Genomic DNA, 16631 nt, shown 5'->3' on the forward strand with positions numbered 1-16631 from the left:
TGTTATAATTATATAAAACATACTAGCAATAATTACTAATATGGTTGATTTCACAGTACAACCTTTTCAAAAAACATTTACTAAATTCTGTACTATTGTAACATTTACTAAATTTCATACTATCATATCTGTTATAAGAAAGAATAAATCTATTTCTTTAATTACTAAGCGGAATGCTTTTAGAATTGAGCAAATTTCCAACAAACCCCTCATAAGTAGAGAGGCTCAAACTCATGTCCATAGTTGCTACTACAATGCAAGCACATAGTGCCTGGTAGCACTTAAAGTTCAAGAAGCAAGAGGCAAAGAAAACAAAAACAAGGGGAAGGAATGAGAAGGAAAATTGCTGTGTCAATGGACAGGCACCTATTTTGCATGCGCTATTGCGAAAGGTTTGGTAGGCCTGGACTTAATGTTTATATGGCAGCTAAAAGTCTCTAAAAATTCTTCAAGAGTTCAAAAAATCAGATTTACAAACACACCTTTTTTTCACAACCTGGATTGGGTGCTTGATATACCAGCCTGACAAAATCACATCTGCTCTATTACCAGTCTAAAATGCATGCCCAGATCTTGCCCCATACTGGAAACATTTGAAACAACGGAATGATTCTAATAATGCTGAGCACCCACTCAGCATTCACTTTCTTCTTCAAGTGCACTTAGCTATTAAGAACATTTCACACAGGCGATGGGATACTTTCCACATCTTAAAAAGTAAAAATAAGGTACACATTTTCACAGCAACCAAAGAAAGGCACATACTACTGGATATCCTCTATCAGCTCATCAAATGGCACTTATCCCTGAAATTCAGGTTTAAAAGTCTCCTCTAAATAAAGTAAAAAATCTATTGATGATAGAGCTTAGTTCAGTGGAGTCATATTTTCATTTTTTTCTTTTGTTAGGGGTGCTTAACTCAATGTTTCCCAAACTTTTTTCATTCAAGAACTCTTGTGAATGTGCTAAGACAGAGAACATCATTGTATCAGGAATGAAGTGGCACCAAAACATAACTGCAATCTTCTATGAGAACATTTTCCACATGCCTTTCCACCCATCAGAGAAAACCATTCTGTAGTCATCTACTCCCGGCTAATATATAGGTTTCATACAACAAATCAGAAAAAAGTCAAAGTCCTTGGACTGGCATTCAAACTGTGCTATGTCCAACATAATACCTAACTTTCCAAAGTCATTTACCACATCATAGCCTCTCTGAATGATGCACCAGACACATTACAAGCACAGTCTCTTCTAAAGTGCTCTATTCTACTTTGCCAATCTAAGAAAACTCGACTTATCCTATAAGAAGATATCAATCATCAACTCCTCTCTGAAGCTTTCTCTCAAATGTGTGTCATACAAATCTTTAAAAAGTCAATAAAGTAATATTGATGTGAAGAGTTGCTTTTGAGAAAAAGATTAAACATATTTGGATTAACTCACTTGTTTGGTATTTCCAGGTCTAATATTTTATCTAGCACAATGCTCTATAAAAAATTCACCTTGCCCTGACCAGTTTGGCTCAGTAGATAGAGCATCGGCCTGCTGACTGGGGGTCTCAGGTTCGATTCCAGTCAAGGGCATGTACCTTGGTTGCGGGCACATGCCCAGTAGGGAGTGTGCAGGAGGCAGCTGATCAATGTTTCTCTCTCATCGATGTTTCAAACTCTCTATCCCTCTCCCTTCCTCTCTGTGAAAAATCAATAAAATATATGTTTTTTTAAAAATTCACCCAACAAAAAATGCAGTCAACAAAGTAATAAAGTAGTGCTCAAGATGCAAGTTTGGTAACCATCTACCAAAATGATAACTAAAGCTATAAAGAGGATAAAATTTCCAAGGGAAACCCAGTAGTGAAAAGCAAAGAGGACCAACGAAGAACTTAGTAGGTCAATTAAATAAAACTTATAGCAAAACTTTCACAGGTTCTTGTAGGTAATTCAGAATGATACAGTTATTACTGAAAGGAAATGGCAGCAAGTTACAGAGCTCTAGTTGTAGGAAGCAGCAGATGGCTTGACCTAAATGATGTCAACCAAAAGAGTATATACCAGAGGGCTGGTAAAACAAGTACAACAGAAAAATGAGGTTAAAATAAAAATTTACAACAATGTGATAGACCAGAATGAGAGAGGGAAAAAGAGAGTTTGAGAAAAAGACCAAAAAACAAAAACCCATTTCAAGAAGGATGGCCACAGCCCTGGCCGGTGTGCCTCGGTTGAATGTTATCCTGTGCATAAATGTTGTGGGTTCTGTCCCCAGTCAGGGGGCCTACAGAAGTCAACCAATCAATGTATCTCTCTCTCACATTGATCTTTTTCTCTTTCTCTCTCCGTCTCCTTTCCTCTCTCTTTAAAAAAATAAGTAAAAACCTATTTTTTTTTTTTAAAAAAAGGATGGCCACAACAATCAGGATAAAAATACAAAAGCATCCACTGGATTTGAAATTTTGGAGATCTTTAGCAACCTCAGCAACAGTAGTTTCAGAGGAGCAATGAGAAGAGAAGTGAAGAAAGCACTGAGGCCTGAATTAAAGTTAAGAGAAAAGAAATAAGTGAAACACAAAAGGCCGAGCTATGGATTAGGACAGGACAGACTTGAATATGGATCAGGAAAAATAATTATAACATTAAAAGTGAATATATTACAATAATCAAAACAGTGTGGCACTGGCATAAAGACAGTCATATAGATCAGTGGAACACAATTAGAGAATCCAGAAATAAACCCTCACATATACGGTCAAATAATTTTTGGTAAGTGTGACAATACCATTCAATGGGAAAAGAACAGTCTTTTTAATTTAACAAATGGTCTGGTAAAAGTGAAAACATACATGGAAACAAGTAAAATGAGACCCATACATTATACCACATGTAAAAATTTATTCAAAATATATCAAAAACCTAAATGTAAGACCTAAGTCTATAAAACTTAACAACAAAAAACAAGCAACCTGATTAAAAAATGGGCAAAGGATTTAAATAGACATTTCTCGAAAGAAGATATATGAATGGCTAAATATACATACAATAAGATACTCAACATCACTAATCATCAGGGAAATAAAAGTTAAAACCACAATGAGATCCCACCCCACACCTGTTAGGATATCCACTACAAAAAAAAGGAAGGAAGGAAGGAAGGGAGGAAGGAAAGAAGGAAGGAAGGAAAGAAAAGAGGAAGTAAGAGAGGGAGGGAGGAAGGGAGTAAGGAAGGAAGAAAGGAAGAAAAGAAATAACAAGTATTGGTGAGAATGTGAAGAAATTGGAAAACATGTACATTGTTGGTGGGAATGCAACATGGCACAGCCACTATGGAAAACAGTATGACTGACAAGCATGGTTATGCTACACAGAAAAGCTATCATTTAGAATCAAAGGACAAATAAAGAGCTTCACAGACAAAAAAAAGCTAAAGGAATTCATTACCGCCAAACCAGTATTATAAGAAACTACAAGCCTGGTGCACGACACTCATGCACTGGGGCGGGTAGGGGGGGTCCCTCAGCCCAGCCTGTGCCCTCTTGCAGTCCGGGACCCCTCAGAGGATATCCGCCATCCAGCTTAAGCCTGCTCCGCTTAGGGAGCAGGCCTAAGCTGGCAGGTAGACATCCCCCAAGGGGTTCTTAGTGCTGCCACAGAGGCAGGAGAGGTTCTCGCTACTGCCGCTGTGAGCCTGGCTTCTGGCTGAGTGGCGCTCCCCCGTGGGAGTGCACTGACCACCAGGGGGAAGCTCCTGCAATGAGCATCTGCCCCCTAGTGGTCAGTGTGTGTCATAGTGACTGATCATTCTGCTGTTTGGTTGATTTGCATATTAGCCTTTTATTATATAGGACTAGAGGCCCGGTGCACAAAAATTTGTGCACTCGGTGTGGGGGGGGGGGGGTGTCCCTCAGCCCGGCCTGTGCCCTCTTGCAGTCTGGGACCCCTCGGGAGATAACGACCTGCTGGCTTAGGCCTGCTTCCAGGTGGCAGAGGGCAGGCCCAATCCCTAGGTGCAGCCCCTGGTCAGGCTCAGAGCAGGGCCGATTGGGGAGTTGGGGCACCGCCCCATCATGCACAGAGCAGGGCGGATCAGGAGGTTGCGATGCCACCCCTAGTCACACTCAGGGTACAGCCGATTGGGGGGTTGGGGCACCACCCCCTGTCACACTCAAGGCAGGGTCGATGGGGAGGTTGCGGCGCCACCCCCTGTCATGCACAGAGCAGGACCAATCAGGGGGTTGGGGCGCTGCCCCCTGTCACGCACAGAGCAGGGCCGATCAGGGGGTTGAGGAGCTCCCCCTTGTCACTCACAGAGTAGGGCCAATAGGGGAGTTGGGGCACCGCCCCCTGTCACACACAGAGCAGGGCGGGTAAGGTGGTTGGGGCGCTGCACCCTGTCACACTCAGGGGAGGGCCAATGGGGAGGTTATGGCTCTACCCTGTCACACACAGAGCAAGACCCATGGAGGGGGGTTGGGGCGCCGCACCCTGTCACACTCAGGGCAGGGCCGATGGAGAGGTTATGGCTCTACCCTGTCACACATAGAGCAAGGCCCGTGGAAGGGGGTTGGGGCGCCACCCTCTATCACACACAGAGCAGGGCCAATCAGGGGGTTGGGGCGCCGCTACTGTCACACTTGGGGCAGGGCCGATGGAGAGGTTATGGCTCTACCCTGTCACACACAGAGCAGGGCCCGTGGGGGGGTGGGGGGGGTTGGGGCGCCGCACCCTGTCACATACAGAGCCGCAGGGCAATCAGGGGATTGGGGAGCTCCCCCCTATCAGGCACAGAGCAGGGCTGATCAGGGTGTTGGGGTGCCTTCCCCTGTCACGAACAGAGCAGGGCGGATAGGGAGGTTGTGGCCCCGCCCCCTGTCACACACAGAGCCGCAGGGCGATCAGGGGGTTTGGGTGCTGCCCCCTGTCACGCTGATCCTGGTGCCGGGAGCCTCGCTGCTCCACTGATCCCGGTGCTGGGAGGCATATTACCCTTTTACTATATAGGATAGAGGCCTGGTGCACGGGTGAAAGCCAGCTGGTTTGCCCTGAAGGGTGTCCTGGATGAGGGTGGGGGTCCCCACTGGGATGCCTGGCCAGTCTGGGTGAGGGGCTGAGGGCTGTTTTCCAGAAGCGAGTGACTGAAGCTTCCAACCACTCCTTGTTTTCTTTTTTTTTTTTTTTATTCTGGGCCAGCTTTAGCTCTGAGGCCTCGCTGCTGAAAACATCAATACAAAGTTTTGGTCCGGCTGAGTTTCAGTCCGGCTGGTTTCTGGAGTTTTGTTTATCTTCTTCTTTGCAACATAGCACATAGTTGCTTAGAGTTGTAGCTCAGAGGCCGGCAAGTGAGGCGGGGAATGTTGGAGTCCGCAGCAAGCAAGCCTCATGCTCGCTTCAGTGCCTGGCTGCTGGCCGCCATCTTGGCTGACAGTTAATTTGCATATACTCACTGATTAGCCAATGAAAAGGGTAGCGGTCGTATGCTAATTACCATGTTTCTCTTTTATTAGTGTAGATGATAAAGAGGCTTCTTTAAAATATATATATAAATATATAATATAAATAATAAAATGACAGTAACTACATAGCTATCTACACTAATAAAAGAGAAAGATGCAAATTGACTGTACCTTCACAATGCCCACAAGCCAATCAGGAATGAGTATGCAAATTAACCCAACAAAGATGGTGGGTTAATTTGCATATGCAGGTGTCAAGCAGTCAGGGGCGGGGCAGGATGCTTGCGTCATCACCATGGTGACGATGCAGGCATTCCATATCACCCCAGCCGCTCCAGGCCTCTGGGCAGCGTGGGGAGGCGGAAAGGCGGCTCCGGCCGAAGCAAAGGCGGTGGCAGCAGCCAGGGGAAGGAAGGCCCATTCTTGCATGAGTCTTCATGCATCAGGCCTCTAGTCAACAATAATTGTAAATGTAAATGCATTAAATGTTAAAATCAAAAGACATAAGGTGGCTGAATGGATAAGAAAAGAAGACTCTTACATACACTATTGATAAGAGACTCAATTCAGATGGAAAGACACACACAGACTGAAAGTAAAGGGATAGGAAAAGATATTTCATGAAAATGGAAACAAACGAAAAAGCTAAGGTAACAATTACTTATACCAGACAAAACAGATTTTAAAACATAGGCTATAACAAGAGAAAAGTAGGACCCAGCAATTTCACCTCTGGGTATTTATCCAAAGAAACCCAAAACACTAATTTGAAATGACAATATGCATCTATATGTTCACTGAAGCATTATTAACAATAGTCAAGATATGGGAGCAACCTTACTGTTCATCAATGGATGGATAAAAAAAAGTGCTACATATACACAATGGAATATCCCTCAGTGACAAAAAGAAATGAAATCTTGCCATCTGGAACAACACAAATGGACTGGACCTAGAGGATACTGTGCTGAGTTAAAGAAGTCTGACAAAGACAAATGCCATATGATTTCATCTATATGTGCAATCAAATAAATAAATAAACCGACAAACAAACTCATATATACAGAAAACATTTTGATGGTTGCAAGATGGAAGGAAGGTTGGGTGTAATGGGTGAAAAGGGAGAAAGGATTAAGAAGTACAAATTGAATGGACAGAGGAGGTAAGAAAGGCAGGTCCAGACTGAAGGTGAGTTCACACTCCTAACAGTGAACTCCGAGGCGCTCTGGGCAATTAAAAAATCAGATTTGGAACTGGTGGAATCCAGCCTTGTTACACAGCTGCACCCTCTCACATGCACCCACACCCAGCAGAGAAAGCCACCAACTGCAGATCACTTGGTAGCTCTACACAGTACCCCAGGGCTGATCACAGGGAGTGTCTGACACTGAGCTGTGCTGGAGTTCTTCTCAAAAGTCCCCAGAACCAGCACACCCAGTGGCAGGCTTCAGACCACACCAGAGCACAATCCAATTAGCTTCACAAGTGGCACATCAAACAGGAGATCCTAGCGGGCACCAGACACTGGGCCAATTCCCCTTTGTGGAGTCAGCTGTCAGCAGCTGCTTGAACACTGTTGTTGGGGTCAATCCTCATAATCAGCCAGCCTGACAGTCAACTCCACCCACAAACAGGCCAACAGCAATCAAGACACAACTACAACAAGAGGGCTCACAAACCACACAAGAAACATTCCTGGAGCATCCAGTACAGGTGACCAGGGAGATTATGCCACAGAGCCCCAGAAGACATTTTCTATATAAGCCACCATACCAAGATTGGGAATCACAGCAGATCTACCAAATACACAGAAACAAATACAGCAAGGCAACTAAAATGGAGGGCAAAGAAACATGGCCCAAATGAAACAACACAATACATCCCCAGAAAAAGAACTAAATAAAATGAAGGCAACCAAGCTACCAGATGCAGAGTTCAAAACGAAGGTTATAAGGATGCTCAAGGAATTTAGAGGAAGAATGGGTGATCACAGTGAGAACTTAAACAGAGTAAACTTTATCCCTTTTTAAAAGGGATATAGAAACCATAAAAAGTCTGAAGGGTCCCAGGTTCGATTCTGATCAAGAACACATGCCCAGGTTACAGGCTCAATCCCCAGTAGAGGGCATGCAGGAGGCAGCCAATCAATGATTCTCTCTCATCATTAATGTTTCTATCTATCTCTCCCTCTACCATCCACTCTGAAATCAATAAAAATATATATTAAAAAATAAAATAAATTAAAGAACAACAAATTGGTAGTTACAAAATAGTCATAGCATTGTAACTATAGAATAGGGAATATAATCAATAATATTGTAATAACTATTTATGGTGTAAAAAGGGTACTAGATTTATCGGGTGATCACTTTGTAAACTATATAAATGTCTAATCACTATGTTGTACACCTGAATCTAATAAAACATTGTATGTTAACTGTAATTTAAAAATAAGAAAAGTATTAATAAAAAAGAAAGAAAACAGTATGGCAGTTCCTCAAAAAATTAAATATAGAATTACCATATGATCCAGCAATTCCACTTCTATGTGTATGCTCAAAAGAATTGAAAGCAGGGTTTCAAAAGGATATTTGTATACTCATGTTCATAGCATCATTTATAATAGCTAAAATGTGAACACAAAAAAAGTGTCTACCCACAGATGCACAGATAAGCAAAATGTTTTATGTACATACAATGAAATATTATTTAGCCTTAAAAAGTATGGAGATTCTGACACATGCTACAACATGGGTGAACCTTGACATTATGTGAAGCAAGCCAGATACAAAATAACTACTACTGTATGATTTCACTTATATGCAGTAGTTAGAGTAGTTAAAATTATAGAAACCGAAAATAGAATGGTGGTTTCCAGGGGCTTGGGAAAAGGGAAAATGAGATAGTATTTATAATGAGCTCAGTGTTTCAGCTTTTCAAGATAAAAAGAGTTCTTGAGGTGGATGGTGGCAAGGGTTGCCCAACAATGTGAATGTGCTTACCGCCATTGAATTAGACATTTAAAATGATTAAAACAGTAAATTTTGTCATGTGCACTTTACCACAATAAAAAATTCTTAAAAAAAGAAGTGGATATATTAAGACTTTAGAACCTTGGGTTTTATATAGTGAAAAAGAAACCCTAAGGATCTCTTTAAAGACATAAAACTCTCCCTGGCCAGTGTTGCACAGTGGTGGGAGAGTTGACCCAGGCACCAAAGGGTGTTGGGTTCAATTCCCGGTCAAGGGCTCAATCAAGGGTGAGTACTTGGGTTGCAGGTTTAATTCCTGGCCCCAGTCAAAACATCTGCAGGAAGCAACCAATCTCTCTCTCTCTCTCTCTCTCTCTCTTGCTCCCGCTCTTCCCCCTCCCTCCCTTCCACTCTCTCTAAAAAAATTAATGGACAAAATATCCTCAGGTGAGGATTAACAAAAAGAAAAAAAAGACATAAAACTTACATAACCACCATAATATACAAAATATCCTTTGGAACTTTGGGGCTATAAGGGTGGTATATCTTTGTAATGAGTTTCCTATCCCTGGCCTTAGTATTAAACACAAAAGATGATGACAGTAACAGCTGCCTTGGAAATAGGACTGGTTGGTGAACCTTTAAGGCAGCGGTTCTCAACCTGTGGGTCGCGACCCTTTTGGCGGTCAAACGACCCTTTCACAGGGGTCGCCTAAGACCATCCTGCATATCAGATATTTACATTACGATTCATAACAGTAGCAACATTACAGTTATGAAGTAGCAACGAAAATAATTTTATGGTTGGGTCACAATATGAGGAACTGTATTTAAAGGGCGAGAAGGTTGAGACCCACTGTTCTAGGGTACTTTGTCAAAACCCACCCAACAACCCAGCATGGCTCTAGAGTGGCCAGTGCCTGGGAGCATTGGGAACCACATGTTAATTCTTCACTCTTCTTTTCACATAGACCATATTCCTTCCCAGGCAGCAGGCATCTAAATTTCATTTTAGTTTTATTTGTCAAATATGTCCTACAGTCAGTTCCAATAGTCATTTTCTTAAGTGGAGCAAAGTTTAGGGAGAGTTTACTCTGTACATACTACAGAGAAGGTTCTTCGCATTTCTGTGAAATTCAACAATATGCATAATGATATGATTTTAGTCATATTGTTTTTAAAATTATCTATAGCTTACCTACTCTTTTACCTGCTGCTGCATTATTTCCATTCATTCCAATACCACGGGCAGACTACAATTGAAACAGAAAACATCTATGGTGTGAGTTAATGGAGAACAGAATTAAAGATCACCAAGCATGGAATACTTGTACTTTATTACAAAAATGCTGTTGGACTTCATTTAAAATTATCTAACCGAATTTTAATTAAATTAACTTGGAACCTGACTCTCACATTCAGCAATATTGTACTTATTACTTATGTTTAAAAGAGTATAATTTAATGGCTTAAATTAACAGTTCTCATTGGGGGAAAAAATAATAAAAATAGCATTTAAAAATACAGTATTTTCCCCCTTATCCATGGTTTTGCTTGCCAGTTTCAGTTACCTAAAGTTAACCAATATTTACTCTGAAAATATTAAATGGGAAATTCCAGAAATAAACAATTCACAAATTTTAAATTGCGGGAGTAGCAGAAATCTCACTCTATCCTGCTGAGGATGTGAATCATGGTTTTGTCCAGAATATCCAAACTCAGCTGATCTCATGTGGGCATTATACCATCTCACATTATCACAAGAAGAAGAAGGGTGAGCCCAACACAATAAAATATTTTGAAAGAAAAATCATGTTCACATAACTTTTATTACAGTATATTGTTAAAATTGTTCTATTTTATTAGTCATTGTTGTTAATATCTTACTGTGCCTAATTTATAAATTAAAATTTATCACAAATATGTATGTATAGGAAAAACATAGTATATATAGAGTTTGGTATTATCATGGTTTCAGATACCCACTACAGGTATTGAAACATATCCCCCACACATGGGGGGGAGGGGGCAGGGGGACTGCTGCAATAAGTTGTCTTCACAAAATTATTTTCAAGTTACAGTTTGCAATTTAGGACTATAAAATTATTTAAAAATCAACTATCAAAAAGATTTTCTACAAAGTAGATAAAGAAACTATTACAAGAAGTCAACCTTAGGCCTCCTTATTTGTGTAAACAAAAAATAAACTTTAAATATGTTGAATCATTACAAGGACAACTACTAGAACATATTGAAAAGCAGATACTTACTAGATAAAAATCTGTAGATTCTAACTGGGGAGAGCTTTTCCTAACGCATTCTTCCTGAAAATGCTGGAGGTTTGTAGACAGCCCAATTCCAGAGGTCCGAAGCCTACCTACCCCACGCGAGCTCTGTAACCCGTCTCTGCTTGCGCTCCGGGCCAGCGAAGCAAGAAAACCTATATTATTTACACTACCGACAGGCTCTTTGGAAGCCTTGTTAGCCATTTCTGTGATATCCCGAGCCTCAACTTTAGAAATAATATCAGATCTTTTCCCAGGTGAATCAACTTTAACAGCTCGAAAGCGAGTAGTCCTAGAGAAAGAAGAGTCAGCCATATTTCGAACATCCAATGACCGGAGCACATTTTGTGAAGCAGAAGACTGGAGAGGCCGAGACTCAAAACATTTTGACTGTCTCTGTGACTTCACCAGAGAATGATGGAATGACATTGGTGTAGAACAGTGAAGAGGTGACAAGAGTCTGTTCTTGTGAGGACTTAATTCACGGTTGTTGAGAACTGTAGTCTCTACTGATTCACCACTCAACATTCTCGCAACATGTTTAAGATGCTGCTCTGTAGCTTTCAACCCTTTGTCAGGATTTACCTTCCGTGTGCCTTCTAAGCCACTGCTCTGCTCATCATTATTTCCTTCTGAAAACAAAGGAAACGAACCCACTTCAGGTAGAAGGGATTTTTCAATTACACACTCTTCAGGAGCTGGAAATAAAACAGTGTCATCCTCATTATTAGGTGACAAATTTCCTGAAAAGTGCTTTGTCCGCCTAGGCAGGGATGGTCCAAGATGGAGCATAGAATCAGCAAACTCTTTGTCGTTTTCCAACTCCACATGGGTTATCTGAGGTGACAGTTTGGTGCTACCACTGGAATGAGGCAGTGTGTTACTCTCCCAGTTAGTATCTTCCTTAAGGAAATCACCAGCTATAGATGATATGGGTCTATCAGCAGCAGGCAGGGCTGTCAAACTTGCAATTGCATTGCTGGATGTTTCAGGCAGACAGGCATTCCCAGGAGACGGTAAAGAAGACTGCCCGATGTGGGGGAGAACTCGCAGCAATCTGTGCCGAGAAGCTGCCGTGGAACTGCTAGAAGATCGAGGAGCTACAGGTGGGCGAGGTTTTACCTTGACAGCTTTCTTAGGCTAAAAGAAAAGAGTGAATATATAATTCCTTTACATGAATTCATTACATTATTCATTTATATAACTCATTTTATGTGCCCATTAACAGAAATTAATGAAGGAAGGAAATGTGATTTGCTATAACACACTGGCATTTTGATTACCTTAATTTAAAATATTAAAATATTAAGCTTATGGTGGAGAAGAATTTTGCTATCTTCATTAACTATAATTTTCTGAGAATAATTTGATTTTCTCACGTCTAATTATCAGACTTTGGCTGTAAAGAAACATCATTGATTATATTAGATATGACATTGCTGACCTATTTTAGATCCCAAACAACTCTTACTAGTAAGATGAGTAAGTGGTTGGCAAGGTAGGTACTACAGAAAAGAGTTAACAGAACCAAACTGCCATCCGTGAAAAGCCCTGCTTGCAATGCTGGTCCTTGGCTGGTTCTGGGAACTTGTATTGAAGAGGGTTCCCTCCCCCCTGGATGATAAGAGTGGCCCATTGTGCTTAACCAGTTTGTGCAAACAATATGGTTTATGCCAAACACCAGCTTTTCTTCTGGGAGTGTGTAATTTTGGTACATGCTAGGCAGAGGGTATCTACATAAACAGCCTCTAATAAAACACCTGAGCACAGAGTCTCCAATGTGCCTCCCCAGTAGACAACATCCTACATGTGCCGACAAAACTGACTGATAGAGGAATTAAGTGCATCCTATGAGACTCCACCAGGAAAGGATCTGGGAAGCTTATGCCTGGTTTCCCTTTCCCTTTGCTCGTTTTGCTTTATACCCGTTCCCTGTAAAGATCTTAGCCATGAACACAACTATATGCTAGTCTTACGAGTCTTCCTAGCAAACCATTCAACCTGGGAGGTCTCTGAGTCCCTGATACAGTAGGTTCTAGATTTTAATAAAAGTATCACAACAATTCACAATGTTACGGATAAAGTTGAAAATTAAAGATGCTTTGAGTATCCGGATGGAATGGAATACCTGATGACATACCAATACTTCCATCCTAGAAATATAACAAAAGCTAGATAATTTAGTTGATACCATTTGAGGCAAGAAGTAAGGAGCTAAAAATCCCAAGAAAAAAGAATGTTGGAAAGATATGCTGGCTCCTATAGCTGCTTTTATCCTAGGGATATTGTCTTGCAAATTTGCAATTCTATACTCAGCACAAATATTCTTCAAAAATGAAGGTGGCCTGGCTGGTGTGGCTCAGTTGATTGGAACGTGGTACCATATACCAAAAGGCTGTGGGGCTGTGGGTTCAACTCCCAGTCAGGAGGGCACATACTTAGGTTGCACATGGGAAAGGCAACAGATTGATGTTTCTCTCTCATATCGACATTTCTCTCTCTCTCTCTCTCTCTCTCTCTCTCTCTCCCTCTCTCTCTTTCTCGGTGCCTCTTCTCCTCTCTCTAAAATCAATAACTTGTCCTTGGTGAGGAATGAATAAATAAATAAATACATACATACATACAGGCGTTGACTTCAGTGCTGTAGAGATTAATGGTGCTTGCCTAAATCTGAATTTCTCCATGAATTTTCCAAAAAACCATACAGATCAACAACATAAGCAAATAAAATCACCCATAAACCATACATTCATCAAAACTAAAAGACAGACAAACTTAACTTGAAATTACCTGTAAGTAGGAAAATACTCAAATCCAGGAAACTCATCTGCAAAGCCTATGCCTATGGTGAGAGCGTGGAACAAGTCAGAAAGGAAGAAAGAAAGGAGGGAAGGAGGGGAGAGAGGGGGGAGGAAACGGAGAAGAGAAAAACAGATGTGGATAAACTAGGGCTAATGGAACAAGTATAAAATAAACCCAAAAAGAGAAAATCCCACTTCATTATGAAAAATGCTGAAAGCAGCAGGTCCAATATCCTAGGAAATAGAAAAAAAGTGACTTAAAACTGTTCGAGACCTGAGGTGACAGCTTCCAGAAGGCACCACTTCTCTAGCAAGAAGCGGGGAGCTGGAAGGAAAAGGCATCCATTTAGAACTTGACAATGAAGGTGAAGAGGCAGCAAGAAAGTGAAAGAATCCTATCACACAAAAGGGAACCACAAAATCGTAAACACACCAACCCCACCTTTCAATAAACTGCCATTGATTTAAACAACTGCATTTCACTACACAGAGAGAAGAGGGGGACTGACATAAGTAATTTACTTTGCCACACAGAATCCTCACTTTTGGCCCTAGCTGGGCAGCTCAGTTGGTTGGAGCATGATCTGGTCCACCAGAAGGTTGCGGGTTCGATTCCCAGTCAGGGCATAGACCTGAAATGCAGGTTTGATCCCCACTCAGGACATGTCAAGAGGAAACCAGAAAGTGTTTCTCACATTGAAGTTTCTCTCTCTCTCTAAAATCAATAAACGGGAGAACCAAGATGGCAGCGTAGGTAAACGCCCATACTCGCCGCCTCCCACAGCCACATCAAAATTACAACTAAAATACTAAACAACCACCATTCAGAACAGCCTGAAAGCTGGCTGAATGGAAGTCCTACAACTCGAGAAGTGAAGAAGGCACATTGATACAGGTAGGAGGGGCAGAGGAGCGGAACGGGCTGGTCTGGAGGGAGATCGCTGCGGAGGCGGCCCTGAGGAGCAAGGGGTCTCAGCCCCACACTAGATGCCCAACTCAGGGTTCCAGAGCTGGGAAGAGAAGTCCCCATAACTTTGAGCTGTAAAAACCAGTGGGGATTGTGGCTGCGTGACGTGGAGGCTGCTGGAGACCCAGGTGTTTCTCTTAAAGGGCTGGCGCACAAACTTACTTGGATTCCATCCCTCTGAGCTCCAGCACAAGGCAGCTTTGGGGTTCCGGGACACATACGGGGAGGAAATGGATTGTCTGGCACCGGGACAGGAACTCCGGGACAGCTTTCTCCTAGATGGTGGTGCTCACAGGGGTCATTGTTCCTGTGCTGGGACCTCCCCTGTCACAGGGCTGACCAGCAGCCATATACATATGAGTCTTCATCAGCCAGGCTCACACTTTGGCTCCACCCTGGTGATTCCCTGAGACCCTGCCCCATCCAATTTGCAGCTTTTCCATCTGAATGGCCTGTCCTGGCTCAGGCTTCACTTTGCTGAAACAAGCTGCAGCTGGGTCAGCATGCTCCAAACCCATCAATAAAAGGCCCAAGACCCTGCACTAGCACCAGCCTGCCTTGCTTCACAGCTGGGTCCTGCCTGGGCACTTCCAAACCCAATACAAATAGCAAGCATCTGCAAATCTCTCTGCAGCACCTGTGGGGTGGCCTCAGCCAGTGGCTGACTTTGGACCTCCCTGGAGGCCCTAGAGCAGTGATGGCGAACCTGTGACACGGGTGTCAGAGGTGACACGCGAACTCATTTTTTTGGTTGATTTTTCTTTGTTAAATGGCATTTAAATATATAAAATAAATATCAAAAATATAAGTCTTTGTTTTACTATGGTTGCAAATATCAAAAAATTTCTATATGTGACACGGCACCAGAGTTAAGTTAGGGTTTTTCAAAATGCTGACACGCCGAGCTCAAAAGGTTCGCCATCACTGGCCTAGAGCCAGTGCACCTGGTGAACAGCTTCAGACCATAACAGATTACAACTTTACACATCCATGAGTGACACACTCAAGGGGCAGACTCAGTAAGCAACCACTAACAGAACTAAAGGAAGAAACTGACAAAAACACAATGACAGGAGGGCACCCAAATATCCCATTGACAGTTATGGATATAGCATCCAAACAAAAATCAGTAAGGAAATATTGGCCTTAAATGACACATTGGACCAAATGAATATAATTGACATATACAGAGCCTTTCATCCCAGCACACCAGATTATACATTCTTCTCCAGTACAAATGGAACCATCTCAAGGATGTACAGTATTCTGCAACACAAAAAATAGCCTCATCAAATATAAAAAGATGGAAATCGTACCAAGCATGTTCTCTAATCACAATGCTTTGAAATTAGAAATCAACTGGGATAAAAGTGGGAAAACCCACAAATATGTGAAGATTAAACAACATGCTACTAAAGAATGACTGGGTCAAAGAAAGAATAGAAGGAGAGATCAGCCCTGGCCAATGTGGTCCAGTGGTTAGAGTGTCAGTCCTGAAACCTAAGGGTCACAAGTTCAATTCCTGGTCAAAGGCACATATGTGGGTTACAAGTTCAATCCCCACCCTAGTCAGGATACATGTGGATGGCAACTAATCGATGTCTCTCTCTCTCACATCGATATTTCTCTCTTTCTCTCCCATCCCCTGCTCCCTCCCTTCACTCTCTAAAAATCAATAGAAAAAAGTATCTTCTGGTGAGGATTAACAAAACAAAAAACAAAAAAAAGGTGAGATCAAATGATACATACACAACTGAGAATGACAACATAACTTTTGGGATGCAGCAAAAGTGGTAGTAGGAGGGAAGTTTATATCATTGCAGGCTTATCTTTAAAAAGCAAGAAAAATTCCAAATAAACAACCTAACATTAGATCTTAAAAAACTAGAAAAAGAAGAACAAAAAGCAACCCAAAACCAGTAGAAGAAAGGAAATAATAAGAGCAGAATTCAATAGAGACCAAAAAGACAATATAAAATATTAATGTAAGTAGTGACTGGTTCAATGAAAAGATTAATAAAATTAACAAATTCCTGGCTAGACTCACTAAGGAAAAAAGAGAAAATACTCAAATAAACAAAATCAGAAATACAAAATAAGTTATGGACTCCACAGATATGCAAAAGATGATACAGAATACTATAAAAGATTATATGC

The 16631-nt window shown here is 41.7% G+C and overlaps 1 protein-coding gene across 2 annotated transcripts in view; it reads right to left on the reverse strand.

Annotated features, from left to right (window-relative positions):
* ZFAND4 (zinc finger AN1-type containing 4) overlaps window positions 1–16631 on the reverse strand; it is an 81397-nt gene that overhangs the window by 2214 nt on the left and 62552 nt on the right. For both annotated transcript variants that reach the window (XM_070431972.1, XM_070431973.1), the window contains exons 7-8: window positions 10692–11846; window positions 9620–9674 (exon numbers count right to left, since the gene is read on the reverse strand). In XM_070431972.1, coding sequence (XP_070288073.1) covers window positions 9620–9674; window positions 10692–11846 — 1210 coding nt within the window. The remainder of the gene's footprint in view (window positions 1–9619; window positions 9675–10691; window positions 11847–16631) is intronic.

Source organism: Myotis yumanensis, unplaced genomic scaffold (assembly GCF_028538775.1).
Source record: "Myotis yumanensis isolate MYYU_CA2020_CCGP unplaced genomic scaffold, mMyoYum1.0.hap1 SCAF_13, whole genome shotgun sequence".
Taxonomy (NCBI): Eukaryota; Metazoa; Chordata; class Mammalia; order Chiroptera; family Vespertilionidae; genus Myotis; species Myotis yumanensis.